The sequence below is a fragment of the Pogonomyrmex barbatus genome, unplaced genomic scaffold, assembly GCF_055798465.1.
Source record: "Pogonomyrmex barbatus isolate J1 unplaced genomic scaffold, ASM5579846v1 scaffold23, whole genome shotgun sequence".
Lineage (NCBI taxonomy): Eukaryota > Metazoa > Arthropoda > Insecta > Hymenoptera > Formicidae > Pogonomyrmex > Pogonomyrmex barbatus.
Window position 1 is genome coordinate 2,516,437 of NW_028297120.1, and position 18,955 is coordinate 2,535,391.

At 28.1% G+C, this 18,955-nt stretch overlaps 2 protein-coding genes across 2 annotated transcripts in view; one reads left to right on the forward strand and one right to left on the reverse strand.

The window, feature by feature from the left end:
• Dsk (Drosulfakinin) overlaps positions 1 to 18,955 on the forward strand; it is a 53,896-nt gene that overhangs the window by 25,335 nt on the left and 9,606 nt on the right. The gene's annotated exons all lie outside the window — the stretch shown is intronic.
• Positions 616 to 14,126, reverse strand: LOC105423450 (tetraspanin-7). Its single transcript, XM_011633200.3, has 5 exons — positions 13,892 to 14,126; positions 13,099 to 13,287; positions 12,193 to 12,363; positions 11,850 to 11,981; positions 616 to 11,552 (listed from the first exon to the last, which is right to left on the reverse strand). Exons 1-5 carry the CDS (start codon positions 13,967 to 13,969, stop codon positions 11,397 to 11,399), a joined length of 726 nt encoding a protein of 241 aa, XP_011631502.1. The 5' UTR covers positions 13,970 to 14,126; the 3' UTR covers positions 616 to 11,396.

The window sequence follows — 18,955 nt, forward strand, 5'->3', positions numbered from 1 at the left end:
CTCCGCTCGTAGGACACGTATATCCCTTTACTTGATACCCTTTCTTATCTTTTTTTTAAAAAGGTAATTTTGTAATGTTAACATTTACAAAAGTCTTACACCCAACGCAAACGTTTCGATCTTCAGTGATCATCTTCAGAGCGAAACAAATTAATAAAAACGATTTAATAAATCGTTAATATAAAACGTTATTTCTCAAATAAAACGTTATCCCTAACACATGTCAAATTCGATTAATAAAATTCAAAATGATTTACAGTTGTTCAGATATAAAATTTATAGATGAACAGGAAGTCATGCCACTGAGTTTCAAATTGAGTTGAAAAGAAAAAATTTTTAAGCGATTGAATCAGATGTGATCATATTAATAGCATGTTTAACTAAAAAGATAAAAGAATAAATTAATAAATTATTGTAAGAAATAAAACTAATTATAAGTTACAATAACAAGTAATAAGAAATGATAAAGATTTAATAAAAACTATAAAACAGTCATGTCTAATAAAATCAAGACCAACAAACAATAAATTAACTCAAGATAGTAGGTGTATAAGAGTTGTTTTTCATGAACTTAAGACAGATATAAATATGAAAATGAGGATATCCATCGATGAGTGATAGTTCATTGATTTTTATTTAAGGCTTATCAGAACTTATATATAAAGTACACATATATTCTGTGGCATACAATAAATATACACAAATGTCAATTACATTATAAACAATCAAATATTGATTTGATTAGAAAATTTACGCAACTCCCTCAATATCAGAGATTTGAAAAGATTTCGGAAATATTGATAAATAAGGCTTATATATTAAACCTTTTTTTATGTATCATATAGATTAGTCTATAATACAATATACAGATGAATATAATTTTTATTTTATGATATACTTTTTATAATATAATGTATACAATGTGAGAAAGTTAGACATTAATTCGCTTGTTTTTGTTAAATTTTATTTGATATTTTTGTTAGTATAAACCAGAAATAAATAGATTTTTTAGCTAACAATAAATTAAATTAAAGTTAACGATTTATAAAATCAACTCAGTTATATTTAATTATATGCATAAAAAACTTTCAAAATTTTGAAATATATATTAATCTAAAGATTCTCAATATTGAAAAATAAGAGGAAAAGAATATAAAGCATTGATAATCTGATATGATTAGTGAAATGCAAAATTAATTCCATTCTATTTTAAAATTACAGTTCAGACTCATCAATTTTGACTCATTTTCAAGTGAGAAAACCTGTTACAAATTTCCTCGTTTTTTCCCGAGCTCCAAGCCAAAAGATTAATCTTAAATGAATGTCGCTCGCATTGGTTGCAAAGCCAAGTAATGCAAATTAAGAAATGAATAAATATTCTGCGATGACGACACACTATCCGAATTGTGGAATTATAAGAAATGAATATGTTTTTATTTATTACAAAAAATCGGAAATACATAAGAAAAACGTGGATTAATTATGGTGAATTAATAAATAAATATAAAGAAATCACAAAAAGAGCTTTCTTTAAAAAGCAGTCAATAGCTTAAAGTAACGGATAGAGAGCTAATGAAATTGTCATTTCGGAAGTTCAATCACAATGAATAATAAAACAAAGAAATATCGCAGCAATATAACCAATTGCGACAAACATGATCAGACCATTATAATTTTTGTAATATAGGAATATTCCAGTGAATATTAAAAGACAACTAAAAGACGTCCTAATATCTTTTGGGACGTCCGAAAAGGTATATAGAAAGACTTATGTCCGATTTTAGACTTATGAGACTTATATCTTTTGGATGTCCTATAAGATACTTTTTACATGTCTTAATAGATAAGATGTCTTTTAGACATCCTATAAGACGTTTTTACACACTCTGTATGCTTTTTACTTATACTTTTTCTATATTCCAAATAGCACAGAGAATCCAAAAAATAATTTTGAACCCCCAAATTATAAAATGTATTCTTCTCCTGAGATCTCAATTGAGATTTCATACTAGCATCCCTGGTAATGTTTTGAAAATCCATAAAAACGATGCTCTAGGGCATCAGGGTTATCTCATTAGAACATAATTAAAAAATCTCAACATATAATACTTTTTATTCAATCTTGTATGATTTTTAGTTATGAGAAATGGCACTCAGTCACGTCCATCTATCGAAGATGCCATGTAACTATAAAATGATATCCGGCATCGTTTTTATGGATTTATCTTCAAGGCATTATCAGGGATATCAGAATGAGATCTTAGCTGAAATCTTAAAAGAAGAATACATTTCATAATTTGAGGATTCAAAGTGAATTATTTTTTGGATTCCCTGTGCTATTTGGAATATTATATAAAAAAAATTGTTTAAAATAATGGTATGCAAAATGTCTAAAAAATAACGAATAAGTTATCGAAAAGACATCTAATAAGTCGTCTAAAATCGAGATATAAGATATTTTTAAGACGCTTCAATGCTCAGTTAACATCTTCTTAATTTTAAAAAGCATTTATCTACTGTCCAAGATTTCTTCTCGAATAGCTCTTTCTGTTTATATTACAAATAGAAAAATTTACAAAAATAACCGAGTTACATGCCTCACTTTAAACAGGTATAATTTATATATTTACGTAATATATTTATATAATAAATAAAATGCGTGTATGCGTACGTGTGTGTGCGCGCGCGCGCGCGTGTGTGTGTATCATAGAAAAAATTTCATTTGATGTATACAGGTTCCTTCAAAAGTATAATCAAATGACTCGTCAAGAATGCATTTTAGAAAAAAATGTGGACAAGGGAAGTTGTAAGGTTTTAAAAGGTCTATTTATTGTTCTTATCTTTGATCTTAGGTGACGTTGCCAAGGTCATATAAAAGTCAATTTTGTCTTTTTTAAATGGGAATCCCCATTTTTTATTAAGTATTATTTAAGTTATGAGGCTTGAATTTGATATGCAATTTGATATAGAATATAAAATATCTCATAAACTATTTATTTTTTGGCAAATATATCTAAATAGTTTATGCACAGAATAATGAGATGAATCAATTGGTGTAAAAAAAATATACAGTTGCTGTTTAAAAAAACATGGAGATTTGCAACATATTTTTTTGAAAAACAATTATATATTTTTTTTACACCAATTGATTTATCTCATTATTCTGTGCATAAACTATTCGGATATATTTGTCAAAAAATGAATAGTTTACGAGATATTTTATATTCTATATCAAATTGCATATCAAATTCAAGCTTCATAACTCAGAAAGTACTTGCTAAAAAAATTTTATTATACTGTTTTGGAAACCTCTCGAGATAAGCTACAAGAATGTGTAATAACAAATGGGGGTTTTCATTAAAAAAAAGAAAATTGACCTCTATATGTTTTTGGCAACGCCATCAAGGTGAAACTGATAAGATTAGTAAATAAATCTTTTGAAATCCTACACTTTCCCCTGTAACATTTTGTTCTAACAATAAAATCCATTCCTAATGAATTATTTGACAGTTTCCATATATTTGAAGGACCCTGTATATATATTTCATAAGAAATCTTTTTTTATATTTTATATCTTATATTTTATATCTATAATTTATGAAATACTTTTATATAATTAATTCTGTAATTAATTATGTATTTAATTCTTATAATGTGATATAGCGCCTTTCCTCTTCACATAGTGTAATATATAATTAACATTATGCAAGTTTGATTAAGATTATATGAAAAACGATTATATGAAACGTTATACATCTTATTTCGATAAAGATTACATGATATCATACAGAATAATAATTGAATACATTTTTCTAAAAAATTAAATATTTATACAAAACAATTTCAAATGAGCGTATAAATGTTATACATAAATTGCTTGGATAAATATATTTCAAGCAAAAAATTTCCTATGAACATCTATACTTATATATTTATAAGTTTTAAAATTTTACTGTTATCAAAATCATGTCTAATATAAAATAAATAAATAAAATAAATAAATAAATAAAATAAATAAATAAAATTTAACAAATTTAAACAATATAAAAGCATGTGAGATATCATTTATTTTACAATTCAATTTTAGTTAATTTTTAAAACATTCTATTTAAATTTAAATGTGTTAAATTATACGCACAATATAGCATTTATGCTATATTAATTCATTTGATACATTGATAATTTTTTAATTGATATTTCTTTTGTCTTGCTTTAATTTTTCATAGATTATTTTGATTAAATATAGTTTGATACTATAAGAGCAATAAGATTTTAAATCTGAATAACTATATAAGCTTACAATTAATTTTCGAGAATTTATATAAAACTTAACATTCATAATATTTTTTGCTCGGACATTTTTTAATTGTTTTTAAAAATCTGTTAAAATTTTGTATTATCCTGTGTACGGAATATTTTCTCAACTATTTTGCATTTCTACAAATAATAATTGCAAACTGTTGGGTATCAATTATGGTACAAAGAAGTATTGAAATTTATTGTGAAATGATTATCGTTATGCACATATATAAAATATCTATTAGTTACCATCCCTTTTTATCTTGCAAATTGAAGAAGACAGACTGAACAAATATTATATTAAATTAAATGATTTAAAATAAATTCTATTGTAAACATATATATGTATGTGTGTACATATATAATTGTCGGTAATTTCTCAGCAATAAACTTTGACATTTCTCATTTATTATTTGTATAAATGTATAACTTCTCTCTCTCTCTCTCTCTCTCTCTCTCTCTCTCCTCTCCTTAAATCTCTTGAAGTTTTATGTTTTATTTGGAACATCTTTTAATTATTTCTATGTTAACTTTATGTCATTATGTTATTTAAATTTGTAACGTGAATGATTATTTTTTTATTAATAGGTATTGATTTCAATAAGGAAATTAATTTCATAAATATAAAAGACTGAGTCAATTATTTTGACATAGAAGAGGTTATCTATATCATATGCTCACGTGTTCGAAAAGGATAATATAACTTATTTCCTCAATAAATAAATGTATATGTATTTGTTTTGCCATTTATTATTATAGAATACTATAGAATAGAATAGAATACTATAGAAATAGAATACTATAAATGCGCTCACAAGTTATGTTTGATTTTTAATATTAATTCTTTCATTTATTCTTATATATAATAATTCTTTTTCATGTTTAATTTTCAATTTTATAGAAGAAAAATTAATACAATTAAATTAATTCTGACAATATATTTAATAAGATAATATAAAATAATATATTATTATATTGCAATATTCGCTTCTCTCGTTTTTTTGTTCTAAATGCGGAAAAGAATTTTATTTTTTTTTTTACGTTTAACAGTGATTGTCTGATTCTAAACTTTACTTATTCAATATAAACTCGAAATCAGTTTATGAAATCAGAATAGTGTGATTTTATAATAATCGTAATGAAAAAGTCAATTTTTTGTCATTTTCAAATACCTATTTCCGTATTAGATAAAACATGGATTTATAATGCATTAAGAATAGAATTTTTAAGACTGCATCCAGTAGATCGAGAAATTTACGGAAGATTTACGAAGAATTTAACGGATTTAAAAGTTTATGAAATAGGAAGTCTGTAAAAGATTAAAACTCAAAGAGAAAAAATTGTTTATATATGTAAGAATCCATAGAATAATGTTCAACAATATAGAATAACAAAAACGTAGAAATTTATATATATTTTTCGCACCATCGTTGTCAAGCAGGCATTCATGAAATGGATTCTATTGCAATCTATTCTTCATGTTGTAATTGCATTCATAAAAATAATCCATTTTATGGATATATTTTTGTATTTTATTTAATCTTCATAAATACATACATGTATCTATGTATACATATATAAAGATTATATATACATGATTTTATCGACTTCCGATATTTGCTCAATATCAAGATTTATCTAGTTTGAATACACAAATAATGCGAAATATTTTTAAAGATAATGGTAACAGATTATATTTTTATTATTAATCATAGAAATACTAGTCATGTGTTCATATTTTATAACGATGATTATTTAACCCTCTCATATAAAGAAGTACGTATCATCATTTACTTTCATTTAATAATCTAAATATCATATGTTTTTTTAACTTTAAAAAAAATTCCATTAATATTATCATTTTCTTCATCATCATAATCTGAAATCTCATCAAAAGATTAGGTCCAATCTTTATCTAGATTTTACTTTTTTGTTTTTCTGTTTGTTAACTTGTTAAAACTTTGTAGAAACTTTGCCTAAAAGATTTTCAGTCAGTCTATATATATTAGATCTATGTATGTATACTGTGTGTGTATGTATATGTATATATATATATATATATATATATATATATATATATATATATATACAGGATGTCTTTAAAGTCTGACTCAAGCCCTATATCTCGGAAATAGTTTTAGATATGGAAAAATGTTTCAGACAAAAGTTGTAGGATATTACCGGAGACATGATGAAAATATGGATTTGACCTTGAATGACCTCAAGGTCAAGTCAATGTGATCAAGTCAATGTGTTTTCTTAAATGAAACCCGCCATTTTTTATTGCATATTCTTGTAGCTTATCTCGAGAGCTTTTCAAAACACTAATAAAGTATTTTTTTAGTAAGTATTTTCTGCTTTTCCGAACGGGTTCTCACCTTGTAGTAACCGCGAAGCGAGAGCTCGCGGATCGCGGGGAGCCTGGGATGTACGTGATCCGTATGCCCGGCAATAGTGCGAAGCTTTTAACCTGCTAACCACAGGTACAGGGCTTCAAAATTCGCTAAAAAACAATCTGACATCAAGACGCCTCAGATTGTCAGTGCGCGTGTGATATTTTTGGGAGCCCGGTGGATTCTCGCGCCGTAGCGAGTAGAGAGGCTTACGATCGCCCGCAGAGTCACCCGCTCAGAGATGAGCCCACTGGCGGCCAACTAAGAGGTATCATCCTAAGTCATCGTGCCAAGGATTATATGGCGTAGAGGGAATTACATCGCGAACGGTGCCTCTCGGGAACCGGACGTCCTCCGAAAATAATACGCGCCAAGCCCCGAACAAACGCGGTTCTGCATCGAGTAAGATTGTACTCGTGAGAACATTATGAAAGACACGAATAAATATAAACCGATCAACTTAAATAAATTTTTCCAGGAGATAGCTTCCTTAGGAAGCGAACAATCTGGAGAAACAAAAGATATGGTCGCAAGCTCGAATGCTCAAGCAAAAACGTAAGATACAGCGGAGCTGCTAGAAGGAGATACAAGAAGCAGCTTGCATAAGAGCTGAAAAAGACTTTGACTCGGGAGTTGCCTCTCCTAGCGAAGATGAGAGAAGGTGAGAGAAGAAACAGGAAGAGATTCTGGCCCGTCTGGGGCACAAAAGCGCCTGAAATCGGACTACCCCCAGTCCTTCAGATAGTTGCTAGAGCAAGAAATCTAAGGTCGCCTATCAAGGGTTATATATAGGCGACCAAGGGAATAAGCAAAGTAGCATTCGTTTTGGAAAACTACCCAGTTAGAAAACTAGACTCCGATAAAGTAGTCAAAATCAGAAAACTAATCAGGGAGTGAATCCGGATTTGTCTGCAAAGCTTTCCTCTTCACCGGAGTTTGGGGGAGAGACGATACAATCATGTCGGTGTTGCACCGACAGGGAATCCGAAGTTTGACTGAAAAATCTTTCCTTGGAAATTAAGATAGGGGAAAATTTCCTGCATATGGTGCTACTCGAGGAGCTTTCGAAGCACCATAAAGTGATACACGTAGAGGAACTGAATTTGGCTGTCGAGGAAGCTATCGAGCTTCTCGACAGACAAAACGCAGGGCTTGCCAGGGAGTGGGGGGGAAGTGAAACCAAGGACTAAGGACTAAGAGCGCCCACTTCGTTGCTTTTGTTGGCGACGCCTCCTTGGAAGCCTTAAAGAACTGCAGGCTAAAACCCTTCTGTGGCACGGACTAGGTGACCGTAAGATTGATCAGCAAGGAATGCAGTAAGGGCGCAGAAGAGTTCGTCACGAGAGATAGTGGAACCCGCCATTTTGAGTCAGTCAATATGGCAGGCCTCACTATTCCGGTAGTCTAAATTAACTTGCATCACAACAAAAGCGTCTTAGCGATCTTAGTCAGGAACATAGCTGAGTTTCAAACAAATATAGAACTAATTCAAGAACTAATTCTTGAAATAATGCGATTAAAGGCTTGGGCGGCTGCAACCGTAATTTACAGAGCCAGCCCATGCGAGAAAATAAAGGCCTGCATTGCGGTCAAAGGACTAACTGCAATCTTTACGCTACAGTTTAGTTGCGGGGACCTGATCTAGACAAGGATTAACATAAGGAAAGAAGGGATGATAAGGTCAACATGCCTTATGACTCCACGGTCCGTTACTACAGAAAAAAATTAAAAACCTAGTGGTTGAGGAAAGGCGGCTTGAACTCCTATTATGATGCTAACTCGCACCCTATTTGTTGGGAGAGCACCAATATAAATCCAAAAGGAGAGAACCTGCACTTTATCATGGGCGCAGGACTTATTATCCTAAATAGAAGAACAATCAATTACTACTACCACTACTATTACTACTAAGTACTCTCTGAATTACGAGGCTTGGATTTGATATGCAATTTGACATAAAGTATAAAATATCTCGTAAACTATTCGTTTTGTGATAATTATACAGGGTGTCCCTTATAGGGAATATGTTGAAACTGAACGATTGGTTCTCCCCTCCATGATTTTAAATAGGTCTTATGGTTAATGGTCATCCGCCTGGGAATTTGCAGTTTTATTTTGGCTGTGGTAGAAGCAAGTTCATGCGCGTCAAAATAAGTAAACTGTTAATGGAAAAAAAGTCTATCTTATTGAGTGATTTTTTAGAGGAAAAGTGTATAAGCAGTGCTTATAGAGGGTTTCATACAAAATACAGAACACATAAAGTTACGAGTGAAACCACACTGAAAAGATTAGAATTTATTATTTATTTAAATTTATACGTTACGTCCACTCGATTTTTGGCATTAAATTTCTGTTAAAATAATTTTTTGTGTTGTTTTTAACAAAATTATCGATAATTTTAGGCACTATGGAACCATCCAAGACCGTAGACATGATTTGCCAGGTCTCTATGTCTACCTATAGAAGAAAATATTTAAGAAATTAAGAATTAATTTGGATTTTATACAAAATCCAAATGCTTCCATTCGGAAAGCTGCCAAAGCCCTTCAAATATCAAAAACAATATTACAGGATTTTAAAACATTTCCTGAAAATGCATCCGTAAAATAACATCTCATCAATTGCTAATCAAACGCGTGGAATTTTACAAGACGATAAATGAAATGTTCGAAGATGGAAAACTTGATGAAAAATTGATAATTTACACGGATGAAGCACATTTCTGGCTAAATGGTTATGTAAATAAGCAAAATTATTGATTTTGGGAGTCGGAAAATCCCAACGTTTCTCTGGTTAAACCTTTACATCCACAAAAAATAAATGGGAAAAATATGAGCTGCGATCTCGGTAAAAGAAATTTATCTGCAATTCTTCGAATCAACGGCCACTGGAAAATTACAAGCAGCTTCTCGAACAAAAATTCTTCCTTCATGCAAAAAAAGAGACCTGGTCAGGTTTCATTTCATGCAGGATGGAGCAATCACATCGAACCTAAGAGGTCTTTGAAACAATCCATAAAGTTTATTGATTCGGCAGGCCGAATCTGGAATATCCCAAATTTGTCCAAGGGGTCTAGAATGGCCATCGTCACCAGATTTAAATTCATGTGACTTTTTTCTTTAGGAGTACACTAAAGACAATTGTTATGCCAGAAATCCAGAAATAGTAGCAGCTGTTAAAAAAGGTCATCAGCAACATTAGAGATGATATATTAGAAACAATTTTACGAGTTTTTGTAAAAGAATTGAATTTTGTACAGATTCAAATGGTGCGCACTTCGAAAATAATTATCATTAACTTATTTAATTATTAATTATATTCTTCATCAATAAAATAAAGTGATATACAAACATTTTATTTGTATCCATTAAAAACTGCATTTTCCTCTTTTCAACGTAATTTTTGTTTCTTCAATAACTGAATACATTCAAAAATAACAATTTCAACACATTTCCATGGGACATCTTATATCTTGACACTTTATGCATAGAATAATGAGATGAATGAATTGGTAAAGAAAATATATAACTGTTTTTCAGAAAAGATGTTGCAAATCTTTTTTAAGCTGTAACTGTGTATTTTCTTTGTTCTGTGTATTTTCTCATTGTTCTGCGCATAAAAATATTAAGCTATAGTTGTTAAAAAATGAATAGTTTATGAGATATGTTATACTTTATGTCAAATTGCATATCAAGTCTCATAACTCAGAAAATATTTACTAAAAAATACTTCATTATAGTGTTTTGAAGAGCTCTCGAGGTCAGCTACAAGAATATATAATAAAAAAAGGTCTTCATTTAAAATATTGGTCATGTTGGTCTAGTCTTAAAAAGATCACTCAAGTCAAGTCCATATTTTCATCACATGTCCTCTTTAATATTTTACAACTTTTGTCTGAAACATTTTTCCATGTAGTCGTTTCCAAGATATAGGGTCTGGGTTAGACTTCAGAAACACCCTGTATATTTATATAGTAATTTACTTTATATAGTAATTATTTATATAGTAATTAAAAGATACACTTCATATAGCGATTAAAATTATTAAAAAATTATGTGCGCGTGTGTGTGTATATATATATATATATATATGTGTGTGTGTGTGTGTGTGTGTGTGTGTGTGTGTGTGTGTGTGTGTGTGTGTGTGTGTGTGTGTGTGTACGCACACACATATTTTTTTAATAATTTTAATCGCTATATGAAGTGTATCTTTTAATTTCCATATAAAGTGTATCTTTGAAGATAACTCTTCATAAATCTTCAAATTCATATATCTTTTCATATATCTTTTCAAATATATGAGAAGGTTATTGCACCTTGTAATGGAATTGAATAAGTGTATCTTGATGTTTCATCTCATTATCAATCTATATTTTTATCAGATACGGTCAGAACAAGTGAGCATAAATTTTGACTAATCGAAAGCAAATTATTAATTAAAAGCCTATAAAAATGATATAAGTACATAAATTGACATTATAAGATCCATTTTAGACGTAATTTTTTACTATAAATGGATCTTATATTTTATTGAATTTTTATTTAATTTCCATACAATTTTTATTTAAAATCAAAGTGGTAAAATGCGCTTTTACCTCCATCAATATCATTTCCGTATTTCCATTAAATCGTGTATATTCGCCACTGTCGCTAGTGATGCATGGTTTTGATAAAACTGTCGTTGCTGTTTGCGCGTGCGACATGCCTAAGCAACTTGTTCATATTCGGCTTTATTGATATTGCTAGCCAGACAGCATGCTAGAAAGATACCAACTAATGGGAAAAAGACTACGCCGATCGCTGTACCAGCTACCAAACCGAAGTTGTTATTCATAAAGTCCAGTACACGATTATAGCATCCCTGAAGAAAAGAATTATAAAGAAGATTGTAGACATCAAAAGAATAAAAATATAAAATTGAAAAGTAGTACAGATTTGATTTTTATTTCTAATATCAACTTTTTTCAATCTTCTTTTACCTCTCTTTCAATTTTTATTAGTAATTGTTATTGACATAATTGTCATAATTGTTGAAGAAATAGAACTTCAGAAGTCTTGTTTAATAGTTTGCTACTTTATATTTTCTGTATCTAATATAAATTATTGCATATTTTGCAATAACTCGTGCAATTAAGAAATAGAAGATATATTTCCATACCTCGATATAAATTTGTTCTGTGTCCTGCGAATCACATTTTTTCTCAGGCATTTTGCAGCAAGATAAAGGAACATTCTTTGGCGGATCTAGATTGAGCCAATCAGCATATCCGCGATTGCCGCAGCAATGCAACTGTAATCAATTAATCGAGTTTATCAAATATACAATGCATGTGACTATGAGACCTTGAAAAAAATTAAAATATTTCTATTTCTCTTTTATTTTATTTTCCCATATATTAAAGTGTGAGATCTATTATTTGAACTTCAATCAATTCGAACAATTAATGTTCTATTGATAAAACAGTTGGGATAATTGAATAGAAAATTGTAAAAATACTTACATTCGATTGAATAAAATCAATATGACTGCTCTTAGAATTGTCCTGTCCGTAAACTGCCATACTTTCATTTAAATCTTGATCGAATCCTTCGTTTAGGTTCGTACGATAAGCATAAATCGATGCTCCTGCACCAAGTTCCAGTAATGCTACGACGGCTAAAAATGCGCCGTACTGAATGTTCACAGAAAAAAAGAAAATTAACTTGCGTAATCATAATATGTCATATAGAATTTTTATACTTCTAGAGTTTCCTACTTTTCAAGATACTTATTATACAAAAACGCAATATTATTTACACTAATATTTGTGAGATGCGTTTATATTTTGCTAAACCTAATTTCAGAAGTACTTTAAAATATTGTAAAATTATTTTACTAAATACTTACAATTACAATATTTAGAAATAATAATTTAATATTTACTCTTGAGTATTTTAAAAATCTTATGTTAGTTGTAAAAATCTTAAATAATTTTAAATATCACAAAAATTGCAACTTTTTATTACATATAATTGTAATTTTACGATGTAATATATAATTCATTTTACAAATAGTTGCATGGTATCATTTTTTTTCAATTCAAAACTATTTTCTTTTAATGATATAGCAAGTATCAAGTAACTTCATCCTATTATCTCTAAAGTCTATTTTTATTTGCGACTTATAATTCATGATAAAATTCTATATATATTATAATCTTACATAGCGTGTGTCTGTATATGTACACATATGTATAGATGTATACATATGTGTACATATACATATACATATACATATACATGTGTATACATGTATCTATTTCGATATGTATTCTATCTAATTTTTTGTGCACATCTTCTGTATCATAAAATAATTAAATTTTTTTGCATTCTCGTTGCGAATATTTCAAAATAAATCGAATGCTTACCAAATACAATAAAGCAGGATGACCTCGCGTTGTGCAACAGCAGGCGAGAACTGCAGCAACCGCTACTACCGCGCCTAAGCTCGCGAGTGCTAGCAGAGCGGCACCGCTACCCTGCATGCTCATGTTCATATAATCCCGCAGCAGGATGCGCATCCATATGCCAATGCATAGCATTAATATTCCAGACGCCTAAATAAATAAGACGCTTAAATATAATAAATATACAACATTAAAATATTAAAATTTATCTTATAACATATTAATCATAAAATAATTGGTCGACTTATTTTTAGAATAATTGAGACAAAAATATGCTTTTATATATACACACACACACACACACACGCGCGCGCGCGCGCGCGCGCGCGCGTGTGTGTGTACATTTTATATATTTATATGACACATAAACTATATAATTTTTAAAGATTCCGTATTTTTAAATATCTCTAAATACTTTCAATCTCTAATATCATAATAACATTAATGCTTTTTCGAACATTATGTTATCTGGATAAACATCATGTTCAAAGTCACATTCATCCATCACCGCGCATTTATTGTCTTGCATTCGTTCCTTAGTTACTTGATCCCATTATAGTTAAAAAGCTTGAAACAGAACATTGTCAATGTGTTATTATTACATATATCCTTATGGAATAAACAAATTTAATCAATATCTGTTGTTATAATGTAATCAATCAATTGTGCATTAGTTGGGTAGGGCCAGGATGTTTAATGAGGGATTCTGCGATTATTATTTAGACAATATGGAGGTTTTAGGAGTTTGGCTTACCCAGAAGATAAAGTTGAAGAGCATTAACAAAGTTTTCATGCAGGTCATCGTAGCTACAGTCTCTAGTCGTTTACTCATATTAAAATGTGTTGTCTTCTTCCTTTTTATTTGCTGCGATAAAATTCTCTCGGAACAGGATATTACGCACTACCAGATCTCACTTCGGTCGCGAACGGAATTCGCGCAATCGATTTGCGAGAGAATTGCGAGTACACTTACATGTTGCGTGCGTGGCTCCTGCCCCTCTCTCATCTGGTGCATGCGCGCTACCCTGAGAGACTACTAGAGTGATGGTGGGAACTCCCCTTATCAGAACGATTCTCTTTGTAACGGAGTAAAGAAGTATATAGTGAATATTGTAATTGTCAGACGAATGTCATCGTAAAGACATTTTTTTTTCAAATGATATTTCTCAGACGTTTCTCAGATTGAAATATTGAATGCTAATCGTAACAATTTTTTATAAGAATTGCTGCTTATGAACTAGTCACACTATCACAAATGGTATATAAACACTGTAAAAGAATCTAGAAAGCTTGTGTAATTTTTTAGTATTCCCTACGCATACCTTGGAGTTTTAAAAAATTGGAAATATGATAATATTATCTATTAAATTATCTATTAAATTTTATATATATATGTACCACCATATATATGTATATGGTGAAATTGATTTGTTTTATTCGAATAACTCCTTTAAAAATATTAAGTTAAAATATTATACGGAGTATATTATATTAAATAATACACAGATAATATAAGTAATATAGTATAATATAAAATAAAAAAAATATAGAGTATAGGATTATAGAAAAAATTCGTTCTTAACTTTTTATTTTTTTCTTTCTTTATTAATATAAGAGTCTTCTTTTTTCTCTCACTTCAAATTTACTTTTTATTCTTGATATTTTTGGAATTAAATGATATTTAACAAGTAAACATTGTAAAGAAAAAATTCTATATATTAAATATGTAAATATTAGTTTAATATATTAAAAAGTATTATATATGTATATAATATCATTGTATAATATATAACTATAACGGTAACATGTTATTTCCCAATTCTGAAATCAGTTACAAAATATTTTATACTCATAATTATTATTATAATTATATAATGCATGTTATTATCACTATTCAACAAAATTTGTTCAATAAAATGAGACACCATTATATTTGCCGTCATATCTATTTATCGTCATATCTATTTGCGCAAATTCTTTCATCGATGATCGATAACATGCGTTCTTCACATTAACTCTCTTTTCATATATATATATTTCATATATATATATATATATATATATATATATATATATATATAGTGAAACATAGCATGTTTAAAACAGTATTTTTTAAGTAAATATTGATAAAATTAAATACGACTTATTTTTTAAATAAAAATGTGATAAATATTATTAGACATAAATAATTTATTATTTACATTTTATAATATTAAATATACATATATTGAGATAGAATGAAAGCTATTACACTTGTGTTAGATACATATCATTTAAGTTAAACACAATTTTATGATATCATAATAATTTAAAAAAAAAATTAACTACTATCACTAGCTACTATCACTTGGATTTTAGAATACGAAGATAAAATGAGAATACAAATATATGAATCATTGATTGATTTACATTTTTTAAAAGCAATTGTACATTTAATTTTTAAGGTAATGGGACTATAATTTGGCGCCACTTTTTTGATATCAAATCTTTTATAAAAACAATATACATGTTAGAGTTGAGAGATATTATTTGAATTTAACAAGATTGTGATATCTTATTGTACTTGACACTCTTTTTGAAAAAGATAATTTTATAGTGATATCAGATACAAAGATCACAAAGATACTAGCACTTAGATTTTATTTTTTAGTTTAATCACAACTAGAATTGAGTTATTGCAATTTTGTAACATAATTTTTTTTAAAGAATTAAAACTAATACCACATGGATTAGAATAAAAGACTCTTCAATGAAGATACAGAGATACGCACCACTTAGGTCCTATTTCTTTATTAATTACTTCAAGTATAAGAATAAGCGATATAAGAATGAAGAAATAAATGTAATAAGACAAGAATATGTTCAAAAAACAGAATATAACAGATGATGTTACCCGGTAGACAGGATTTTAGACTTCTAAGAATTTTTCTTTTTAAATCTATATATAAATCTATATATAAATTTAAAATGATTGCTTATAACACCAATCACATGCCGTTTTTATTTTCTTACAGACTTGCAACGTAGTAGCTCAAAATCATAATTAAATTTTTCTCTTTTTAATTTTTCTTTTTAATAAATCGATAATCAAATTTTATTATCCTCCAGAAAGAGAAATTTTTATTGCAAAAAACAGTAAAACATTGTATATATGCTGTAAGGGCATCGGGAGACACGATAGTGTCTCGGGTGTCAAGTCAATCGAAACACTACCGTGTGATTTTACGCGAGCCGGCGATTTGCCAGGACCCGAGATTATCGGATCTCATTAATGGCTGAACCGATCAAGTTCTGAACAGGCGTAATCGATTGCTTGGATTTACATTATATAATAAAAGTGATCTTATTTTTCATCTATGTGCCTTATAAGTAGAGATATTGCAATCCAAAGTTCAAATCTGGAAATTTACATTTAAGAAACGTTGTCATTATTATCGTCATTGCCTTTGTACGGCTACAATTTTCGCCGTGAGAGATGCTGGCTTAGTCAGCTTAGGCTCGGCTGTGTTCGAAAATTGATTATCAGCGCTGGCAGCACTATGAACACCGTTCCGAAATTGACATTTTATGATAGAGAAATAAAATGTTGACATATAATATTTAATCTTTATTTCTATCAAGAGATATAGATCTTGATTAATTCATGATCAAGATCAATTAACTTATCTATTATACTTGTAATTGTCATAAAATATCTGTAATTGTCATAAAAAATCTGATCTGTAAAATAATATTATATACTACTTTCATTATAATAATATTGTATAATTATTATGATTGCCTATACATTTATTATCAGCATTAATTATAAATATTAGTTAGCTCGAAGATGTTTTATAATTTAAAACCTGAAATAATATTTATTATAATGATAATCTTATAAACTTATGCTTTTATCAATTAAATTATTAATAATGTACATGTTTTATACAATTTCCATTATTTTATATTTCTATACCAAAAATAAATTTTATAAAAAAATTTCTGAATTGAAAAAAAAGCTATCTTATTATTTGTGCAAAAACTTGATATTATCAAAAGTAATATTAAAATCTAAAAATTTTATAAGATTTTATTAATAGAAAATTATTTAACAACAATTTGTAAATATTGATAGAGCTTAATATAATTTTGACATAATATAAAATTTAAAATATTTTTTATTATTTTATTTATTTTATCATTTTCTTTACAAGATGTTAAATTTGTAAAGATATCACACAAATTTAGTTTGTGTACTATATCGACAACTAAAATACTAACAACTGGACAAGCATATATAGTTATAAATGCTATTTTTCATCATGAAACTTATATCAAAAAGAGTCATTATAGAATTATTAATATGTAGAGAAGAAATATCTAGCACTTGGATTCAAATTGATGATGCACAAGTTATAAAAAAGTAATAGCCTAAAGGCGCTAAAAATATTTATATATTATTTTTACAAAAAATTATATTACTATACTAGTATATATATATATATATATATATACTGTATATTAAGCCATTATATAAATAGATATATTTAACAAAAATATTTGTTATATAAAAAAATGTCAATTATATTTGTTAAATAAAAGTGTCAAGCATGGGCGCGCTCTTTAAACACAAAAAGATGCTTAACAAAATATATGATATCATTACAAAATTACCTTTCTAAAAAAAGGTAAAAAAGGTGTCAAGTAAAGGGACATACGTGCCCTACAAGCGGAGACATTGCTACACAAAGTTCGATTTGTAAATTTTTACTTCAAGAAACGTCGATTATTATTTGTATAAAAGATTTGATATCAATAATTGACGCCAAGTTATAGTCTTATAAATATTAAGTTATATAAGTTCACCTTAGCCAAATTATATATTTCATTTGAATAAAAGATTTGATATACCATTATTAAAAAAAAAATAAAATCCAAGCGATAGTATAATCTTTAATTTAAAAATAATAAAAATCAAATGATACATATATCTTTTTATCTATTCAAAATTCTTCCTTTTCTAATCTTTTCTAACAAGTGGTAGTAATTATTTAGCTTTAAAATATTATTATATATCAAATATTATTATATATTATTATATATCACAAAATTACTTTACTCAACCTAAGCTTTTCACAAAAAATTAAAGAGTAACAGTACAAAACAAATGATAAAATTTTATTCAAATAAAAAAATTTTTATGTAAAAACATTTGGCGCTGCTCGATCGAATGAGGAAAATAATGAAAATATAAAACTAATAATGAAATGATCTGAATGCTATAAATAAAGGCAAAATTTATTATTTACTATGATAATTATAATTCATAACGAACGCAAAAAGTTAAAATTAAAATCCTACATTTAATTCTAATTCGCGCAACCGTATAACCTGATCGCATTTACAATTTGCAATGAATGCAAGAAATTAAAACTAAAATTCTATATTTAATTCTAGTCGCACAAACGCATAACTTGCTCACATATACACCCTGACAAATATTTTTATTTTTGTGACATCTTATTTTTTTCATTCCATCGAAATTTTATATATATATATATATATATATATATACTATATAAAACGGAATGAAAAATTAAGATGTCACAAGAATAAAAATATTTATCAGGGTGTATATGTGAGCAAGTTATGCGTTTGTGCGACTAGAATTAAATATAGAATTTTAATTCTTGCGTTCATTGCAAATTGTAAATGCGATAGGTTATACGGTTGCGGGATATATATATATATATATATATATATATATATATATATCCAGTATATATCTAACATTTTGCTGACTGGATATATATATATATATATATATATATATATA

Excerpts from the sequence above, each read along its gene's own strand:
- LOC105423450 (XM_011633200.3), bottom strand. The coding sequence starts at position 13,969 with ATGAGTAAACGACTAGAGACTGTAGCTACGATGACCTGCATGAAAACT. Across the intron at positions 12,364-13,098 it reads ATCCTGCTTTATTGTATTTG|TACGGCGCATTTTTAGCCGT; the intron begins GTAAGCATTCGA and ends GTGAACATTCAG. Across the intron at positions 11,982-12,192 it reads TTGATTTTATTCAATCGAAT|TTGCATTGCTGCGGCAATCG; the intron begins GTAAGTATTTTT and ends AATTGATTACAG.